The sequence below is a fragment of the Diorhabda sublineata genome, chromosome 7, assembly GCF_026230105.1.
Source record: "Diorhabda sublineata isolate icDioSubl1.1 chromosome 7, icDioSubl1.1, whole genome shotgun sequence".
Classification (NCBI taxonomy): domain Eukaryota; kingdom Metazoa; phylum Arthropoda; class Insecta; order Coleoptera; family Chrysomelidae; genus Diorhabda; species Diorhabda sublineata.
In genome coordinates this window covers 5,660,971-5,681,382 of record NC_079480.1, presented here as the reverse complement: position 1 = coordinate 5,681,382, position 20,412 = coordinate 5,660,971, and the positions used below count along the sequence as shown (strand labels likewise).

Genomic DNA, 20,412 nt, shown 5'->3' with positions numbered 1-20,412 from the left:
AATGAGTAGATAAAAAGCACATACCGGAATGCGTGTTCCCTATATGAGGTAATCAAGAGGCAGGAGGTTCATAGTTCTTTTAAATTAAAGAACGTGGAAAATGAATTGCACTATTATCAATAGCTCGATATAGAGTTAATTGAAAAATATGAAAAAATCCTTTATCGTCCATAAACACAAGGAACGAAATAATCGATAGAATAAACTTAGTAACTCTATAAAGCAGAATATTGAAAAGTCTTTCCAAGTTCAAAGAATTATCCTAAGAAGCTTCAGGAATTATGTAGAAGTGCGAGACGCTCACTTCGAACATTTATTAGATTTTATTTGATAAGTTGTAGGCTAACCAACTAAATTTTTCTACATTTCAATTCAATTTTAATAGATTAACTAAAACACACATAGATTAATTAGACAAGCTGTGTCACTTGACATCTGACAATTAATGAAATTTTGTGGTTTCTCTATGTATACAATAAACGATTGCGGTATGTAGGTTATCTTGTTCAGAATTTAAATTTCTTAGAATTTCACTTAATTCAATCAAATATTTAGTGCATGATAAAATGGATAAAGTTCCACCAAAAGGTCGTGGAGCTTTACTTGCTCGAATTGCTCAAATGCAAAGGGAGAAATCTGAGAAACAAGTAGGAATGGAGTTAACAGCTGATCCACCAACAAAACCAAAAGGCAGAGCAGCCCTACTCCACAAATTGAAAGAAAAAAAAGCTGCTACACCTGGAATGAACACAATACCACAGCCTGAAACTTCTGCCTTAATAACTACACCTGGAACGAAGACAGTACCACAACCTGAAACTTCTGCCTTGATAACTACACCTCTTCCAGAATCGTCAATTTCCGAAACAGAGGTAAAAGTAGATTTTATAACTAAAGCCACATCAGAAATTTCTTTTGTTGAGAAAGAACCAGTGCATTTTAAAGGTAAATAATTTAAATACATTAAAATGGCATTAAAACCAGAAATTAAAATACTTCAGGAGATTCTGGTAGAACTGTTAATTTGTCAGTGAATTACATAAAATTACACCTGCAAGAAGATAGAGGAGTATTTGAATATGAAGTCAAATTTGATCCAGAGCTAGATGCAACCAATAAAAGAATCAGAGCAACGAATATTGTTATGAAAGAGTTAAATTTACCCAAAGTATATGATGGAGGTTAGTTTTTTTTATTTAAAATTTTGTTATTTTTTTTTCATTTCATGTTTTCTCCATTTTTTTGTAGGCAGTATTCTCTATCTTCCTCAAAAAATCACAAATACTTTCAAAACATTTTCTATTAATATACCAGGTGCAGACGGCGATCAAGCAGTTGAAGTGAAAATTATTTATAAAAAACAAAAAAGCTTATCGGAACGTGAATGTATTCCTCTTTATAATGTTCTCTTCAAACGTATTATGTATATTTTATTGTATACTCCAATGGGTCGTAATTATTTCAATACACACCACAGATACTTGATACCCCAACACAAGTTAGAAGTGCTTCCGGGTTATGTTATATCAGTTAATGAATTGGAAGGTGGATTAATGTTGTGTCTCGATACACAACATAAAGTAATGAGAACACAAAATGCTTATGAACTTTTGAAAGAACTAAGGTAAGTTTCTTTTAATATTTGGTAAAACTTTGGATACGAACAGTCGATTTATAGTGATTTGAAGGCGTGGTGGGAGTGGGGTAGTGGGGGGAGGTCCCTTCTGAAGGGAGTCGCAGAGCCCCATATAAATTGCAAATGTCTTAAGGAGTTCTCTGCGCTGCGAGAGGTGCCCGTCATAAAAGGAGCTTTTCTTTATATATATACTTTAAAATTCAAGTTGTATTGGGTGTATATTAGTAGTTCTAAATGAAATAAAAAATTATAATAATCTAATCCAACCTAACCTAACCCAAGATGTTTGAGTAGGACGGGATGTGTTGGGTTAATGTCCTCTTGAGGGTGCCGGCTAACTAAAATAACATTTTCCCTCCTTTTATAATCTGTATCTCTCTTAAAACCACTCTCGTATTACTTCAGGTGGGGGATATTCACTTTTTTTCTCGTCTATTGATATTAATCTCCAGTTTGTTATTTACTTTTTTGTCCACAATATTTTCTATTGTTTTACCTATTGCTCTCCATTTTTTCAGATCTTCAATCATCTGTGATATTTACCTCTGTAGGTCTGATATTGATAGCTTAGTGGTAGTTCTCTCTTTCTCTTCGTTCCAATTTGGACAGTAGAGTATATGCTTGCAGTATCCATTTCTTCTCAGTAGATGCATTTATCATCATTTGTTTTCCCAATTTTGTATGTAAATTATTGATAACTGCCATGGCCTGTGAGGAATATTTTCTTTATTTTCATTTGCGTTCTAGCGTTCCTGCCATATCTTTAGCGTCTGTACTTTGGTTTCTTCCCTTCGTTTGCAGCGGCATGGAGCTTCTTTCTTTTATTAGTAGGTCTATTGATGGCAGTTCAGCAATTACTAGGATTGCTTCTTTTGATGCGATTCTATATGAGCTGCATATCTTTATAGGAGCCTGTAGCATTGCAAATTTTCACCAGAGTGTCTTTATCTCTCCCGCTGTTGTAAGTAAGCCTTTTTTCCGGCGTTATTTATAGCGTTGTCTAGTTTCCTTTGGTTAATTTTTGTGAGTTTTTTTTTACTGTTTTTACCTTTCCTAGTTCATAATATCTGATTTTGAAGTATGTATATCTGTAATTGCTAAAAGTTTCTTTATCTAGTACTTTTCAATCCACTATTTTTTTTCCTATATTACCCTTTATCATGATAAGGTCTATGATTGAGCTTGCGTTGTGTCTAAGGAACGTGCGTTCTACGCCTTCATTGATGAGAACTAGATTTCTTTGTGTAATCCATTAGCACATAATATCGCCTGTCTTTTATTGGCATACCCCATTCTAAAGTTTTAGTATTGAAGTTTCTTGTTGCAATAGCTTCCTTTTAGGATCTAAGTATCTTTTTATCTAGGTTTTGGATAATCTCTTGGAATTTTTGGATTCTTCTACTAGGTCCAATATAAAAGTTTAGCAGAATAAAATTTCGGATTTCAATCCAGACAAACGCATTATCTGTGATGCTTTCACATATTGGTATCTTTTTTTTTTACAATTTTCATTGCTGCATCCTTCACGTTCTTTGTTTCTTCGTTTGGTTCTTCATATTGTCTGTCTGTTTGTCTTCTTAGTTTACAATTTTTTCTCAGTGCGCTTCTAAATGCTTCACATCTTCCTGTACCTATGGTGTAACTCTCATTATTGCGTAGTAAGCATCTTTCTCCGATTTCCTTGCAGTCATTAAGGTGATGTTCTTCTTTAGCAGCACTTGAAGTAAAGGGCTATATTGTCAGGACCATTGCAGTACCAGCTGTATCATTGAAAGGCCATCATCTAAAGCATTTGTTTATATCTATTTATTTCAATACAGTATCTCGTGTATCCGACTTTGTTGTTGTTCAACCTGCTTATAGTATTTGTCTGTTCTTGATTTATATGTAGTATTGCCGCTTGTGTTTTGCCCGCGTTAAGTTCACAGTAATTATATCATGTTCTTTAGGATATTATCTCCTCAAGCAGTTCTTTTCTACTGGTTGTGATATCCACACCTTCTTCTATTTACTTTCTCTAGGTAATGTAGGTCAGTTTTAACTTTGAATAATTTTCACCTAAGCTCCTCTACTGCGTCTATTCGGCTTCTTTTTTCTATATTGAGGTTATTTATTGGACAGATTCCAATAAGGAATTAAATTGCCGCTGGGTCTTTGCCTCCCCCCCTCCAGAATTCGTGGGGTAGCCTACCTTAGCAAGGAGATCTTTTCCACTGATAGTGGTACCATTTTGGGGTAACATATTTTTATGCTCAAACATTTTCTTTTTCATTTTATTTTGGGCTTAGTTTTGCTCGAGTGTCTTTCTTTAGGAAGAACGCCTTCATTACGGCTATGAGCTCTATCTGCCTGTTGAATTACTGTACATAACATAATAACCGTCGGGTACTTGCTGGTTTTGGAATGCTCTGCGCGGTACCACCTATATCTGGAAGGCATTTCCCTATTCATCATCTGGGGAGGCTTTCGGTATAGGACCAGCAACCCCGGCCGAGAACCTAACCTAACCTAACCTAATCTAACTTAACTTTCTCAACTGTAAGCCGATTATAGAAAATGAGACGCCATATTGTTACCAACTCTGTGTTAAAAATTCTGGCTACACAGAGTTTTAAATAAAGGCCAGTTAGTCAAATTTGTAAAATAAAAATATCCAAGTAAATGATTAACTTTTCGCCAGACGCTTAAGCTTTTGCAACACCACCAGGTGCTAGCCGTATTCTGGTCGGCAAATTTTGTTTCATTTCACTTCCTAATTCACTTTTAATGATGATTTAATTTGCTTTGAAAAATAAACGCCTTCGCAAACACCTTCCATGGCATTCAAACAATAATCGCACTTTATTTTGGAATGTTTCCCTTACACAAGTTCTGAACACTCTTCACACAATTTTATAGTGCTTGATTTTCTCTGTTTAAAGTCTTCAACTGCTCTTTTCTGATAATGAAGACTTCACATCTATGGCAAGGTTTTTTATGTCTGATCTGGCATACAACTGTTCTTTCATTAAATCTTGAGCCAGATTTTTGAGAAAAATATTTCTTCAATCAGGAGCTTCTCTGTTTTTTGATCCCAATTACGTTCATTAGGCTTAGGTTGTATTTTAAGCCATAATCGTTTGTAGCTTCTTGGCGCCTGTCGATTTCATCATTATTATGAATAGTTTAAATCAAAACTGCACATTTAGTTTTCTTCATTGTGTATGAAACCATTGGCAACTTTTTTGGAAGCCTAACTGTGAACTGGCAAAAATTCTTGATCGATAGCCAATGTATTTTTCCTCAGGGTGTCCAGGAATGGAATTTTCTTTGCTAAAAGAATCTGAGCCAAGTCGACATTTGAATACCAATTGTCAGTAGGTACTTCAGAGAGCAGTTAACAACTTTCACTTCAATGTTAACTGTTTATTGCATGACTGAGACAAAAAGTCACCGGAAATTTCCTAATAATAACGAAAATCCCTGTCTGCCGTCCAACGGACAGCGTAGCAACGGGCGAAAGGTTATTGCTAACAAGGGACTCGCCAATCATGACACAATACAAAATGGCTTCTTAAACGAGTTGCGTTCCGCTTTATATGAAGCTGAAAAACACATTTTCAAAAATTAATTTTTTCAAAAGCTATATATCTCTGCAATTTAAAATTTCGTATGTAAACTCGTTACCTCATGGACTATTTGCCATGAAAATATGACACTTAATTTTTTAAACTTAGGGCAGCAGATCCTAAAAATTTCAAGCAACTCGCTACATCAAGTTTGATAGGTTCCTGTATATTTACTAAATATAATAACAAAACGTATACAGTGGAAGATATCGCTTGGGACATGTCGCCACAGGATACTTTCCCCACCAGAGATGGAAATAGTATTTCCTTCATCGATTATTACAAAAAGCAGTATGATATTACCATAACGGACTTGACTCAACCCCTATTGATAAATAGAAAAAATGTTAGGGTGTCTGGTTCAGCGGAAAAAGTAGAGAAAATCGTTTGTTTAGTGCCCGAAATTAGTTATCTCACAGGACTTACCACCTCCATGAGAAATGACTTCACAGTGAGTATATTAACCTTGAATCTTTTTATATAAAGGTAGATTAAGTCGCCCATTAGCACCCATTTTTATATAATGAAATTGTTGATAGCTAATGTGAATCGATCTTATTGCAAACAAATACAGCTAATTCATAGATTTCATCATGAATTTGATATTAAAAAAACAAAAATCTTAGCTCAAGACACGAACTACCAAAAATTATTAATCAATGAAATGATACACATAAAACAAGATAAATATTCTGTAAATGATAGACAAGATATAAAAAACCTCGGCCAAATTTATAATAATTTCATCAATTAGATTATTTCAATCTACCTGGTATAATATTGTTTTATTGAAATTTCGAGGTTAATTACACTGATTCTAATATTATGTTTCTAATAATGTTATTAAGATATCTACTAATATGTTTTTATCTATTCTTCAAATATTTTAATCATCAAATATTAATTATTCTTTTGAAAATGCTGATAATGTTTCACAAATTACTTTTAAAAGTGTACGTTGAAGATTAAAATAAAATAAATAATTTATTAATATAGGACCATCCATTATATAATCATGGTCAAAAAGTGGACTCATACTTGAAAAGTATAACAATATATATATAATAATGCATCTAAATGTTTTTGTTTTTAGGTCTCTTCTGTTTGGAAATTAGTTTTTTTTATAGTTTTTAAAGGAAAGATAAATTTTGACGTTTCGACTTTTCTTTAAGTCTTTTTCAAAATATGATATTGATACTGACAATTTGCGTATTTATATTGATTTATAGATCACTTAGAACTTTGTTTCAATAAGAAAAATTGATTCTTTCTTGGTTTCCACATCTCAAATATATTAGAATTTACAAAATAGAGCTATAAATTTTACTTGAATTATTCAGATCTTTTTTATCATTTATAGCTGTTTCGTTCTTATGAATGTGACCATTTCTAAAAATTCCTTTTTTCGTGTATTAGATTGCGTTTCAAGAATTTTTTGAATCTTTATAATTGAATTTATGCTTTTTTGACATTTCATGGTCAAATATATATATATATATATATATATATATATATATATATATATATATATATATATAAATTTCTTGGGTCCACAGATTGTTTGGATAAAATAATAAAACTTCGATGGAATATCACATTTATATGTATAACTTAACGTTTCGTTGCTTCCTTGGGACTATTTTCAAATGAATAATTAATATTAAGTAATTTGTGAAACATCTGTCTGCTATCTATATTGGTAGTGCAAGTCAGCGTATTTCTCTTATTTCCTCGTTTTCTGAGAGACTTGCAAAAGTGGTTAGGGCCGGCCACCAAAAAACCGTTGTGATTAAACAACGTCACCAAGCGTATAATCACTTGTTTACGAGGATGTATTCATATCTAGTTAGCCTAGATCAGTTCCATGCATAATCAAAATATTGCGTTACCATAGCGACGAACAATAACTTATTAGAAGTGTCTGTGTAAAGTTTGACGTCAAAAAAGTAAACCAGAGTTACGCAATAAATTAAAAGAAAAATGATGTCCAAAACCTGTATTTAAAAAGGTTGAGAGGTAAGCAGATTTTCGAGGATATGCTTAATACCCTTGGTGATCAATTTCCTTCGTATGTGACCGTGAAAAATTGGACTACAAGCTTCAAAAGAAGTAAATTTGCTATTGAAGATGTTGACCGATCGGGAAGGCCAATTTCTGTGTCAGTCCACGAAAATATCGATGCAGTTCAGGATATGATTTTATCACATCGTCAAATTGGGCTAAAACGGATATCTGAAGCACTGAATATTTCATACGAACGCGTTTATCATATAGTTCACGGCAATTTGGACATGAGAAAAATTGCTGCAAAATGGATCCCCAAATGTTTGAATGTTGATCAAAAGCGTGCAAGGGTAGAAACATCGCGTTCGATCTGTGCTCGATTTGAAAACGATGTAGACAAAGCAACAATCGATGGAATGGCGACATTCTGGTTCTTCAAGATCTAAGAAGTTTCGTGTCCAAAAATCTGCTGGAAAAGTTCTTGCTTCAGTTTGCAGAGCAAGAAGAAACTTTGAAAGGTATAGAGACGTTGCAGCTTCGCTGAAATAAATGTATCCAATTAAGAGGAGAATATGTTGAGTAATAAAATATTTTGGCATTGAAATTTTGTTTGGTTCTATAGTAAGCTAAGAATTTTTCAATATATCCTCGTATTTCCTGTAACTATAATCATAATTTTCATTGGTTAATTTAATCATATAGTCCCGTCCAATCATTCGTTGCTCCCTTTCCTCTCATATTTTTTTGATTTATTCTTCGAATTGACCTGGGCAGTAACCGAAATCTATTTCATTCGTTTGTTTTTCTAAACTGTATATATATTTTTTTTCACAAGGTGATGAAAGATATAGCACATTACACAAGAGTCACACCAAATCAAAGAGTAGCGGCTCTACGGAAATATTTAGAAAATGTCGAAAAATCACCAGAAGCTCAACAGGTTTTGGCTAGTTGGGGACTACATCTAGAAAATGATTCTTTATTGATGTCCGGAAGACAATTGGATAACGAAATCATTTACTTTGGGAATAATCAATGTAAAACAAATGATAATTGTGATTGGTCCAGAGCTGCTTCAGATTATCAGGTATATAACAAATTCATTACTTGTAAAGCATAACCTTAAAAACCAGTTTCCTACTTTCTTTTATTGGTGGAATATAATCGTTTTAATAAAGAAATTTATATTGATACAGATTTTAAAGTCAATGAAATGAGAATATTTTTTATACTTAATTTTCCTGTTGAAAAATTTTGCGAATTGTAAACTAAATTAGAGGAGCTGAACAACAAGTTAGATAATAACCTACAATTCTTACACCGGACTCAAAAGTCAAACATAGAATTTAATAATGCAACTGATAATAAGCTGCATGTGAAAACTTTCGGTCATCAAAAAGCTCTCACCTTAACCGACATCTTACGAATAGAACCGACGTACGCTTGTTATATTACACACAATTATTGTCCTTTAATTACTTTGCAAATTCAATTACAAACTAAATCAACGAGAATTGTAGCCGAAACATTGCCGGTTAATCCATTGAAAAGTTACTAAAATATGCCCTACCCTTGCAATAATTTTTTTAGATAAATTGTTACATTGTTTTTTGTACTAAATTTTTTCAATGTTTTTTTCAATTTTACGAATAAATGTTACAGAAGCAAAATTGTATAGTATTCAATTTCCCACAAAAAATAGTTTAACAATTTTTTTAGCGTGGTGGGTAGTTTTGTTTCTTAATTTTTATCGATATCGTGTTAATAACTACCCGATCTTTGTATAAAATACTGTTATATTTGATAGGTATCTGGTCCAGTAGACATGAACAATTGGATAGTTTTCTTCACCGATAAAGATAAGAAGTACGCCAATGAGTTTTGTGAACTGATGTGTAGATTAGGAAAAGTAATGGGATGTCGTATAAGGCAACCACAACAAATAAGATTACCCGATGATCGATCCGAAACTTACGTAAAAATATGTCGAGAACACATCAGTAGAAAAACGCAGGTAAAATATATTGATTAATTTCTATTTTACTTATAATTGTTATACATTTATACATATTTCTTTTATTGTATTTGACCATAATTTCAGTCCCAGACGATATGAATACATAAGTATTCGAAAGCTATATACTCTTCTGTTTTAAAATTAATATTTTTTAATAATTTTTCAAAAGAGATAAAAATTGACGTTTCGACTTCTTTCAGTCTTTTTCAAAATATGATATTGACACTGAAAATATGTATACTCATTAATAAATTGATCACCTACATCATGAATATCAAAATAGGAATAAAATCAAAAAGAAAATTTGTTTTTATAAGAAAAATTAATTTTTCCTTAGTTCTTACATCTCAAATATGTAGCGGTAATCAATTAAATTATTTGTAGTTTGCACTTTCATGACTATACTTAAAAAATTTATTCCAAGCTTTGTTACATATTTGCAGTAGCACTTGTTTTTTCTCGTTATAATAATTTATAATAATTCTTTTAGATTGTAGTGTTCATCTGTCCAAACATGAGGAACGACCGTTATTCTATCATTAAAAAAATTTGTTGTTCTCAAATACCCGTGGCGTCTCAAGTTATAAATTCTAGGACGTTATCGAATCCGCAAAAGGTCCGATCTATCGTACAGAAAATAGCGTTGCAGATGACTTGTAAATTAGGCGGAACACTTTGGACATTGCGATTTCCTTTTAAGGGATGGATGATATGTGGTGTTGATGTTTATCACAGTAGACCGGAAGGAACTTCTGTTTGTGGATTTGTGGCTAGTCTCGATGAAAGTATTTCAAGGTAAACGTTACATTTTATTTCAAAATTTACAAAACAATCTGTTTATAGTTCTTTCACCCTTATATTATCATATAACCGACAAAGTATATATTTATTATTATGCATAACTTATTAGATGTGTCTGTGTAAAGTTTGATGTCAAAAAAGTAAACCAGAGTTACGCGGAAAGCTATCCAAAGGTGTTTTGTTTTTGCGGGACAACGGCCCTGCACATAAATCTCATGTTGCCATGCAAAAAATTCGTGGTTTAGGGTTTGAGTTACTAAAACTCCCCCCTTATTCACCAGATTTAGCTCCGTCGGACTATCATCTCTTTCCTCAACTGAAAAAAAGTTTAAAAGATCGTAAATTTTCTTCCAACAAGGAGGTAATAAAAGCTGTGAAGGTCTGGTTTTCAGAGCAAGAAGAAACATTTTTTTTAAAAGTCTAGAGACGTTGCAGGTTCGTTGTAATAAATATATCCAATTAAGAGGAGAATATGTTGAGTAATAATATTTTGACATTGAAATTTTATTTGGTAGTCTAAGAATTTTTCACTATATCCTCGTATACTGGACACACTGTTTATACTACTGAGCTTCGATAACCCAAGTTATCGTCCTCAAAGACTGAAGGTAAACTAAGTTTTACTTCTAATTTACTCAGTTTCTGAAGACCTTATTTGGTTATCAAAACGCGCGTCAGACGTAATTATTGCTGTTGCTGTAGTGGTAATGTAAATGGTGTGTTCAGTATAAATATCACCAACGGTTAAAAAAATACCAATGTAAGAATTATGCTTAATATGTTTGTTTTTAGATGGTTTAGTGTTGCTACATTCCAAGAAAAAGAACTCAGTGATCACATGCGAATAGCTTTTAAGAAATTATTAGAAGCTTGGTCGAAAGAGAATCGTTGCTTCCCAAAAAACATTGTGATAATTAGAGATGGTGTCGGTGATGGTCAATTAGATTATTGTAAACAATATGAAATAGAACAAATAGAACAAGTATTACGGGAACTAGAATTAGATATAAAAATATGTTTTATCATTGTACAGAAGAGGATAAATACCAGAGTGTTTTCAGTTAGTAAGTAGAAAAAAATTTTCTTGTACTATTTCCGCCAGTTAGAAAATTCAGAGAATGCATCCACGAGTTTCCAGTGATTCGCCGTTTGAGAAAACAAAATACTTATTATATACAAAATAAAATTATGTATGAAAGGAAAAGAACATAATGTCTCTTCACATGCGTGTTTGTTCTCGACGCATTCTTCCCTCCTGCCATCTCACGAGTGTCTACAGAGATTCTTCAGTGGCATTGAAATCATAGGTCGCTAACTTTAGGCCACCAAAAGTGGACTGTATTTGTATAAACAACGAGGTAAATCGACTAAACGAGGGTAAATCACTAAGTATGGACACTAGCCAAATAACTTTTGATTATCGCCCACATTAGCTAGATAGGATTAAGATCGGGACGGTAAGGAGAGAAAACGTCGTGGTCAGCATCATGAAAAAGTTTGTCGATTTTATACATTGATTTGTTTATCTGAATTAATCTATACTTTTACCATTTCTCTTAAAAAAGATTCAACAGCCACCTATGAATCATACGTTTGGTTGTTGTCGGTGTAGGATTTTTGTCTGACTTTGCTTACCTAAAACCCATTTTTTGTAATTTTCATAATTCATCGAATCATGATAATCTCCTGTTTTTTGGTAGATTTCCATCGGGCATGCTTTAACGGAATGAATCCCTTTTCACGTCCTGCATAATAAACAATTGCCACTTGGAAATATTAGGTCCCTATCAGTTTTCATTATGTTCCATTAACATTTTCCTGACTCTTCATTTTGTCTAATGTAAACCTTTTTGCTTCACATTATTTCTTAAGTTTTCAAAACTCAAATTATATCCTGTATCTTCCACAAATTTTTTTCCGTCGTCAGTATTTGATGGATGACACAAAAATTGGTAATGTCCTCAGTATGCATTCCTTAGCATTGCCCAAATTAATCGATTTTTTTTATTTTTCCCCCTTTCAATTTCCGTAGTTTTTCGTTATCAATATTTCCTTTTCCTTTTAAATTGTAATTAAGCTCCTGATTAATCCTGATAATACCAGTTGCAGCTTTAATAGGTTTAAGCGCCTTAAAATTATATGAACAATTTTCAACTGGTATCGGGTAATTTTTGTAACTATAAATCAAAATAGTACTTCAGTAATGAAATACCAACAACTGGGAAGTGCCGGGAGTTGATAATATCCAAAATTTCTGGTATAAGAAATTTTCTCACCTCCTACAGAACTCATAAAATAGACCAACGTTTTTAGTACCGGGTTCCACTCATTTGCTTCCAAAATGCTCCCGGGTGCATTACCTTACTCAATACAGACCTATCACGTGCCTTCCTACTTTATATAAGATACTTACAGCTTGTATTACTAATAGAATTCATAGGCACGTCGAGGAAAATAACATCTTAGCGGAGAAACAGAAAGGTTGCAGAAGAGATGACTAAAGGTACCAAGAATAACTTGTGCATTTCGGCAAGCACCGAGAGATCACCAGAATATACACACTGAATTCGTATATTACAAGAAAGCGTTTAATAGTGTACCTCACTCTTGGCTTATGGGTTTTGCAGATTCAAAAGTCCAGCCGATTATTGTAAGTTTTCTTTTAACAACGATGAAGGGATGAAGAACAAACCTACACTTCAATACACTTTATGATCCGCTTTCGTAAAGATCTCTCAATATCAAATAATCCTAATGACTTTGGGGATTCACTGTACTTTCCGTCTCATCACAGTTGAAAATCTTGTCAGCTGTTAGATTGTATTTGTCAATACATCAGCCATGTATGAAATTGAGTAACAGTTATGTGATTGAACCCCATAAGACATGCTCCCGAAGTGGCACCTTGTGATCGTATACTAATATTAGGGTGTCTCTTCAAAAGTCCACTAATCCAATCTTTGCCAGCCGTTTCGCGGTTTTTGTTAAATTTGTAGGAAATATGATTTCTAGTCGCCACTTGTACGCCAATCGACATGTATTTTTCATATATACCGCAAATAGGTGTTTTTTCATATCTTGCCAACTCAAGTTACTGTTCATCCATGAACATTTATCTGAATGTTCCAGCTTACTTATCTATTTTTATGGCCTCTTTTTCTCGTCCGTTCTTGACGTATCGACCCAATGTTGATTTTAGTACACTGAATTTAAACCCAGGTCTCTGTTGATTATAATTCAAAGCAGAGATTTATTGGCGGGAAATTTTCAGTTTATACCTTCGGTCTCTGGAGACGAAACGTACAATCGTCTAATTGGTTCATGTTTTCAAATTTTGAATTTGTGATTCACCAATATTCAATAAATAAATTAGTTGAATCTATGGGTGCTAGTCTTACGGTCATGGGTGGGGATACATTAGCATTATAAACAAAGTTCGATAACTACATAAACTTATTATGTATACATCAGCAAAACAATATACTTAGAAATATATATCAAACACAAAATTAAATGGTACATGCCGAATCTCTAGAAGCAGCGTAACTCTGCTGAGATGTAGGCATTTGAGAACTGCTCACTTCGCTGTCCCGAGACAGAATTAGTTTCTACTCTATTCAAAACGTCTCGCCTGCATTCGTGTGACTATGTTGTTTTTTTCCTAAAAACTGTACCTGTATTATGTAATGTTAAATGCGAAGGCCCATGGCATGGTCGCTACAAATCAAAAATATCTTCAATTGTTTTATATGAATTACTTATTTTTTATATTTTGTCTTTGGCTTCTGTGTATTTTTGGTAGTCAAGTTGTTGTTGGAACACTAAGTTTAATTACTATTTTTTCTCAAATAATCAATAGAATTATTTTGTATTTCCGTAGATCGAGACGGCAACTTTGGAAACCCTCTACCCGGTACGATCTTGGACCATTCAGTGACAAGAAGTTATTTGTGCGACTTCTTTTTGGTACCTCAGAATGTGCGATACGGAACTGTAAATCCCACGCATTATATCGTTTTATACGACAGTTGTAATTTAAAACCGGATCACATACAACGATTATGTTACAAACTGTGTCATCTATATTATAATTGGTCTGGTACGATTCGCGTACCAGCGCCTTGTCAATACGCACACAAATTGGCTGCGTTGGTGGGGCAACATATCAAGCAATTACCGAGCTCTACATTAGCGGATACATTATTTTATCTTTGAATTTTTGTATTGTAACAAGTTAACTCTTTCGTTACGGAATTTATCATGTAAATGTTACTTACGTTTCAATTATGACTATGGGATGTTCGAACACGCCTTTTTAATTTTTTTAGCTTTAGTTTTTTGGCAAGGAACGGGACTAATTTTTCTTGGTACAATTTAAGAATAATATATCAAAATTGTTTCTTAATGAATGATCCTAACACTTCCAAATGGGAGGTTTGATTGATACTCTAACCCGAGGCAACAGATTCTGCATGAACTACGCATTTGATAACGTCTTCCATTGACTGTTGCTTTGATTCTGGGTAATAACCACAGAATATTGACTCATCATCAGTAATATCTTTGATGGATCAAGCTGTTTTTTCAAAGTACAACATGTTCAAACTCCATCTACTTTCTGATTATCAGGAACACTACGAGGAACAAACCTCGCAGCAATTATTTTCATTCCCATATCTTCAGTTAAAATTCTCTGAATAATGTTCCAATATAACCACTACTCACTGATAGTTGATCATTTTATCATTCGACCGTCTGTGAGTACATGGTTTCCATTTTTTCCCAACATTCTTTTCGATTCTAACAGTTGATAGATATCCACAACGAGGTTTGTCGTTAATCTACATGTTGCCATTTTTAAACCATGTACACTTGGGTTTTTTCTATGTAAGCTGTTTTCAACATTAGAACAGTAGCATTTTTAATGAGTAGACAACAAAATTTGCTCTGCTCGTAGAAATGCTATTTCCTTTATTATTGGGTCCTTGTATTATATATAACAATTGAGAAAACGGAACTTCTGCCATAACCTTTATTCCTCTTTTTATTGGCTTCAATATAAGATCTATTCAGGGATAATCTTCCTTTAAATTATGTCATTCGATTGACCGATAAGAAATTGAGGTTTTAGCTATCTGGAAAATAACATGTGTAGTATGTTTTTCATGTTTTTGCTGGTATTTTAAGATGGTTATATAATAAGGCCACACTTAACACAGTTTCGTCTTAGCGTTGTATTATTTCACCCCTGGGTTTACTCTAAATTGTGCTAAAAGGAAGCATTTTTATCATTTTGAATATTTGTTAACATTATTGTTAGTAAAAATTTATTAATATAACTATTAATATAGTGACAAATATTATGATCTTTAGTTTTTATCATGGGTGATAATGAAAAACAAGAAAATGAAGCAACCATCATTAGATCCTGGTCATGGACAACAGCAACTACGTCAAGCTCTCCAACTAACATTATTTGTTCTAGAATCAACTTCATATAGGAAATGGAAAAACGACTATCTATATGGATTGACGACAAAATTAAGCACAATATGTATGAATAAGCTAAAAGAATTTTCAACTACATTCATGCTGAGACAGGTGACTTAAGTCAAATTGGTTAAATAAATTTAAGCATTGAAATAACCTTCACAACATAAAGAATACAGGAGAAGCAGTACGTGGTGATACGAAACCAGCGGCTTAATTCCCATAAAAAAAAATAATTGAACAAGGAATGTATCACCCGGAATAAGTTTTTAATGTTGATGAAACAGGCCTGTTGTGGAAAAGAATGCAAAAACGAGCATTTCTATATCGTGAAGAGAAACGAGCACCAGGATTTAGAGCAGCAAAAGATCGCTAAACACTTATACTGGATGGTTACGCAAGCGGAGATTTCAAATTTACACCACTACTACTTTACCACTACAAAAAGAGAAATCATAGATAACTATGAAAATTTTCCAGGATTGGTTCATTGAATATTTTTGCCTGTCTTTTAAATGTTATTGTGGAATTAAAAAACTTGAACAAGAAGCATTACTATTAATTGATAATGCTCCATAACACAACTGCCTTACTCCAACCAATGGACCAAGGCGTTATATTCAATTTTAAGGCTTATTACTTGGACAGAAGAGAAGCAATCAATAAAAGAATTTCGGATATATAATGTTATGAATGCTGTGGAAAACATAAACCTTTCTTGGAATCATAAGCATGATCCAAAATTTGTATCAATGCAGTATCTTCAACTCCACTTGAAGAAATCGTCGCTAGATGGTTGTACATACGTTTTAGCTATATCACTTCCATCACTGTCTTGAAATGGATCTAATTCTTCTTCAAAATCAATGTTATCCACAAGATCTTGGAGCTCTTTGTCTAACAAAGGCTTATCTATTCTAAAACGAAAATTTTTAATATATAGATTATTCAGTACTGATGGAACATATAAGTTCCCTTTTTTTTTGAAAAGACGAAAACTCAAAAACTATTGCTGCACACTAAAGTAAAATAAAATTATAAATAGCTTACTTGACAATTCCGAGCACAGCACATATAAAAACACAGTAATACGTGTGACACGTGTCTGCTGTTTACTAGCAACATCTACACTGACAAAATTTTATAGAAAAGCAAAAAGCCGCTACAAACAGCAACAAAGTAGAGAGGGCTGGACTTGTTTATGAGCCTATGACCGTACAGTATTAAAATCCCAGATCCTAATGCATTTGAAAGCATTTAAATCACTTTAGTAAAATTAGAAATTCACTTAATACGTCCCTACAGTATTGAGAAGATTAAATGTAGCATGTGGTAAAATGTGATTTTTCTCTCTCTGAAGTTTCAGTGTGATCATCTTCTGCTATGTCATTTTGTTGTTGTCATTTTCATTTCATATCCTTGTATATCAGAGTCAAATCTTCATAATTATACTTTGATTCCAAGGAGAAAACGGTTCCACTTCAGAGAAATTATCATGAGCTGTTTCTATTTCTAAGTCCAAATCTTGTCATAACTATAAAACTATTGTATCAACTACGGTTGGTACTATATTTTAACCGAAATAAAACTACTACCTGAGAATATTAGCATAAATAACAGCAAAAACTAAAACTACAATACTGTAATAAAAAAATGAGATTGTGTGCATTTTAATTTTTCAAGGTTTATATTTGTCTGTAGAAAGATGAATACTTAGCGAGGGCATTTTTAGGACAAATAGAAACTTTCCAATTATTTTTAACTTTCTTGGGATATATATTACCGCAGTAACGAAAGGGTTAAAGAAAATACGGGTATTATTTGAACATTTATTTAAGTTTCTCATGATCTATTTTTTTGCTCTATTTACTTCAATGACTGATTGTTAAACTGTCTAGTTTACCTTTTTTATATTTTTTTATTATTAAAATAGGAAATTCTAGCATCTGCTGCCTAGCCTTTAAACCAATTGATAACAGTTTATTTAAACTTGTCATCATTTTCCCAGCGCTCTCCACCAAGAAATTCTCCAAGTTTTAGAAACAGATATTGAAATAGGACTGTATGTTGGATAATCCAGTACTATTGCAAAAAATGAGGAGGCCTTGTCGAAAAATTATGTTCGGGAATAGTTCTTTTATGAGTAAAATTATTTTTTTTTAAATTTCAAATCCCAATACTAATCTTGTTTTTTATTAATTTGGAATTAAGTGCCCCCGTACCCTATAAAGGACAATTCATGGATTGAGATTAAGATATTATGAGGGGCTTATGTTGTGTGCTAAGTGAAGAGGCCTACATGACTTCCCTTGATTTCGATGCTCTCTCGAACACCCAGTTGACAATATGTGGACTGGAGTTTCATCCTCATCTTTGCATCTTGACCATTGAGCATTTTGCGTGATGTTCATCGTCTTGAAATTCTTTGCCATTAACCAGTGGCCAGTAATCAACTCGGTGATCAGTCTTTTTTTTCGAATTTGATGAAACTGGAGAGGGTTTTAGTTTGTTGCATGCTCGTTGTTTCCATTCGCTTCCAGCTCTTTTGTTCATCAGACTTTTAATGAAACCATCTGGTACGGGAAATGGGAAGAGCGGAAGTGTCTCTTGAAAGTACTTTTCATTAACCCGTCTACTCTTTTATTTTCTATTTATTCATACCAGGATATACTAGTTAATGAGGAAGACTTGTCAAAAAAATGACAACGACTCCATAGTTTGAACCAGAACGTTGTTGTGTCCTCATGGGATTTCAAATCAACAACAAACTGAACATATGATGAAAGTATCAGATGGGAAACTTTGACCCCCACAGAAAAAAAAACTAAAGGTGTCAGGTTTGATAATCGGTCTCTCCCTTCAATTGAATCTGATCATACAATTCCTCCACCATGATATTCTTCATCCAAATGTCGTCCTACTAGAGCGTAATAGTGTGGAGGAGTATATATATATATATATATATATATATATATATATATATATATATATATATATATATACTCCTCCACACTATTATTATATTATTATATATATATATATATATATATATATATATATATATATATATATATATATATATATATATATATATATATAAGAGAAGTACACTACATAAAGCACAGATACCTGAAAATATCTGGCGGCGCGAATAAACAACGAGAAACAGAAAAGTGGAGAAAGATGATACACAAGTGCACCATGTCACTTGTTAGCAGAAATAAATAAAAAGAATATACGAATTAACCCAACATGAACAAAAAAAGGATCCGAAGAGCTCTCCATGAGTTGTTGATATTCTTCAGCTTCCATTTTCTTGGTAGGCATCAGCAGATTAATGTGTTGGAATCAACAGTTGAAATTGAAACGTTGAGAAATCGCGTTCCATCGTGGTTACTTCAATACAGGATAGATATTTGATTGCTGCTAATCGTTTTACAAAAGGATATGTGCCAGTGGTGTAGTGGTGTAGTGATGAAAACTTCACAACTAACCTATAAAATTGTTAGAGGAATAATAGATTTAACTTGGGCGACCTTTAGGCTGGAAATACAGCTTAAGTTTTATATTTTTACTAATTTATAGAACCAAAACATTACAAATTAATTTACTTTTTATCCAGTTTAGAAATAACAAGTTTTTCAAACCAGATTTATAACAAAAATATTATAATAATTTCTGCCTATATGCCGTAACGGATATTGAATTACATTTCATTCGAATAAAATGACAGTAGTTTATCCTAGTAAATTCATAGCTTCTCATAAGAAGTCTCTTTGGGGTAATTGATAATCAAAGAAAACAATAACAATTCTTTATTTACCTAATCTTTACAAAATAAAATGATTTTTTTTAAATTTAATACTAAGTTAAGCTATACATATGTTAATCTATTTCGCGACAGTATCCATGCGTTCTTAAAATTTCTTCGATTTCCTTGTAAACAGTGGGATCTACAACCGTTGCGGAAATCTGTAAAACAATATCAATTTGATACCTCATAAAATTGAATTATTCTAAAATATAACAATTATATTAGAATTTATGAAACTGTTTATGATCATATCGAATACACCGCCACCAATTTGTTCAAGGGTTTATTCACAAGCACACAAGCAGTCTAAATGAAAATATTTTTCCATTAACCGACCCTGAATGCGACAAACACATGATTCCAAAAAAGGCCTTTACAGATGTGTTATACACATTATTTTTCTACTTACTATAGGTACGGTATAGGTAGGTACTATAGGTTTATTAGTACGAGGGTTGTTACTGAAGTTTTGAAATGGACAAACAAAAACAAATATTTATAATTGGATGTGACTTTAAGATCGTTTAAAATAATTATCGAAACTTTTTTTCCATTCCGATTGAGGTATCTCCACAACATTTGATTTGAACGCATCAAACTCTTCTTCAGATCTAGAAAAACGTTGACCCATCAATTCGATGTTTTGACTGTTCAAAAACGTGTTTGTTTGAACTGATGTGTGAGAGCTCGCATTGTCGTGGCGGAGACTGATTCGTCTTCTACGATTGGTCTTCCTGATTTTTTCGAACACTCCTTTGAAAAAAATGTTGGTGTAACATTCAGAATTGACCATTCTAAGTTGCTCTAATGGAACGGTGGCGAAAAAAACATGCGACCAATTGCTTCGTGCGCTTCGAACAACTTCTATTCGATTTGGCTCGTCATGAAAGACCGATACAGGCGGTTGTTGTTTAGTTTCGGGTTCATATGCGAAGATCCATGATCCATGGCACGCTCTTATAGACTTCTTTCGAAGCACTGCGATTGAAGTTTTTAAACATTTCTCTGCACCAATCGGCACAAGCTTTTTTTAAAGCGTTTG

At 33.0% G+C, this 20,412-nt stretch overlaps 2 protein-coding genes across 3 annotated transcripts in view; one reads left to right on the top strand and one right to left on the bottom strand.

The window, feature by feature from the left end:
- Window positions 1–455: 455 nt before the first annotated feature.
- LOC130446716 (protein argonaute-3) lies at window positions 456–18,471 on the top strand. Its single transcript, XM_056783109.1, has 9 exons — window positions 456–945; window positions 1,002–1,181; window positions 1,249–1,624; window positions 5,353–5,695; window positions 8,084–8,335; window positions 9,056–9,262; window positions 9,756–10,060; window positions 10,859–11,130; window positions 13,947–18,471. Exons 1-9 carry the CDS (start codon window positions 567–569, stop codon window positions 14,279–14,281), a joined length of 2,649 nt encoding a protein of 882 aa, XP_056639087.1. The 5' UTR covers window positions 456–566; the 3' UTR covers window positions 14,282–18,471.
- Window positions 18,472–19,356: 885 nt separating this feature from the next.
- The window catches only part of LOC130446343 (acyl-CoA synthetase short-chain family member 3, mitochondrial), a 64,981-nt gene continuing 63,925 nt past the window's right edge, over window positions 19,357–20,412 (bottom strand). For both annotated transcript variants that reach the window (XM_056782543.1, XM_056782542.1), the window contains exon 12: window positions 19,357–19,528. In XM_056782543.1, coding sequence (XP_056638521.1) covers window positions 19,442–19,528 — 87 coding nt within the window. In that variant the 3' untranslated portion in view covers window positions 19,357–19,441. The remainder of the gene's footprint in view (window positions 19,529–20,412) is intronic.

Excerpts from the sequence above, each read along its gene's own strand:
- LOC130446716 (XM_056783109.1), top strand. The coding sequence starts at position 567 with ATGGATAAAGTTCCACCAAAAGGTCGTGGAGCTTTACTTGCTCGAATT. Across the intron at positions 1,182-1,248 it reads ACCCAAAGTATATGATGGAG|GCAGTATTCTCTATCTTCCT; the intron begins GTTAGTTTTTTT and ends ATTTTTTTGTAG. Across the intron at positions 9,263-9,755 it reads ACATCAGTAGAAAAACGCAG|ATTGTAGTGTTCATCTGTCC; the intron begins GTAAAATATATT and ends TAATTCTTTTAG.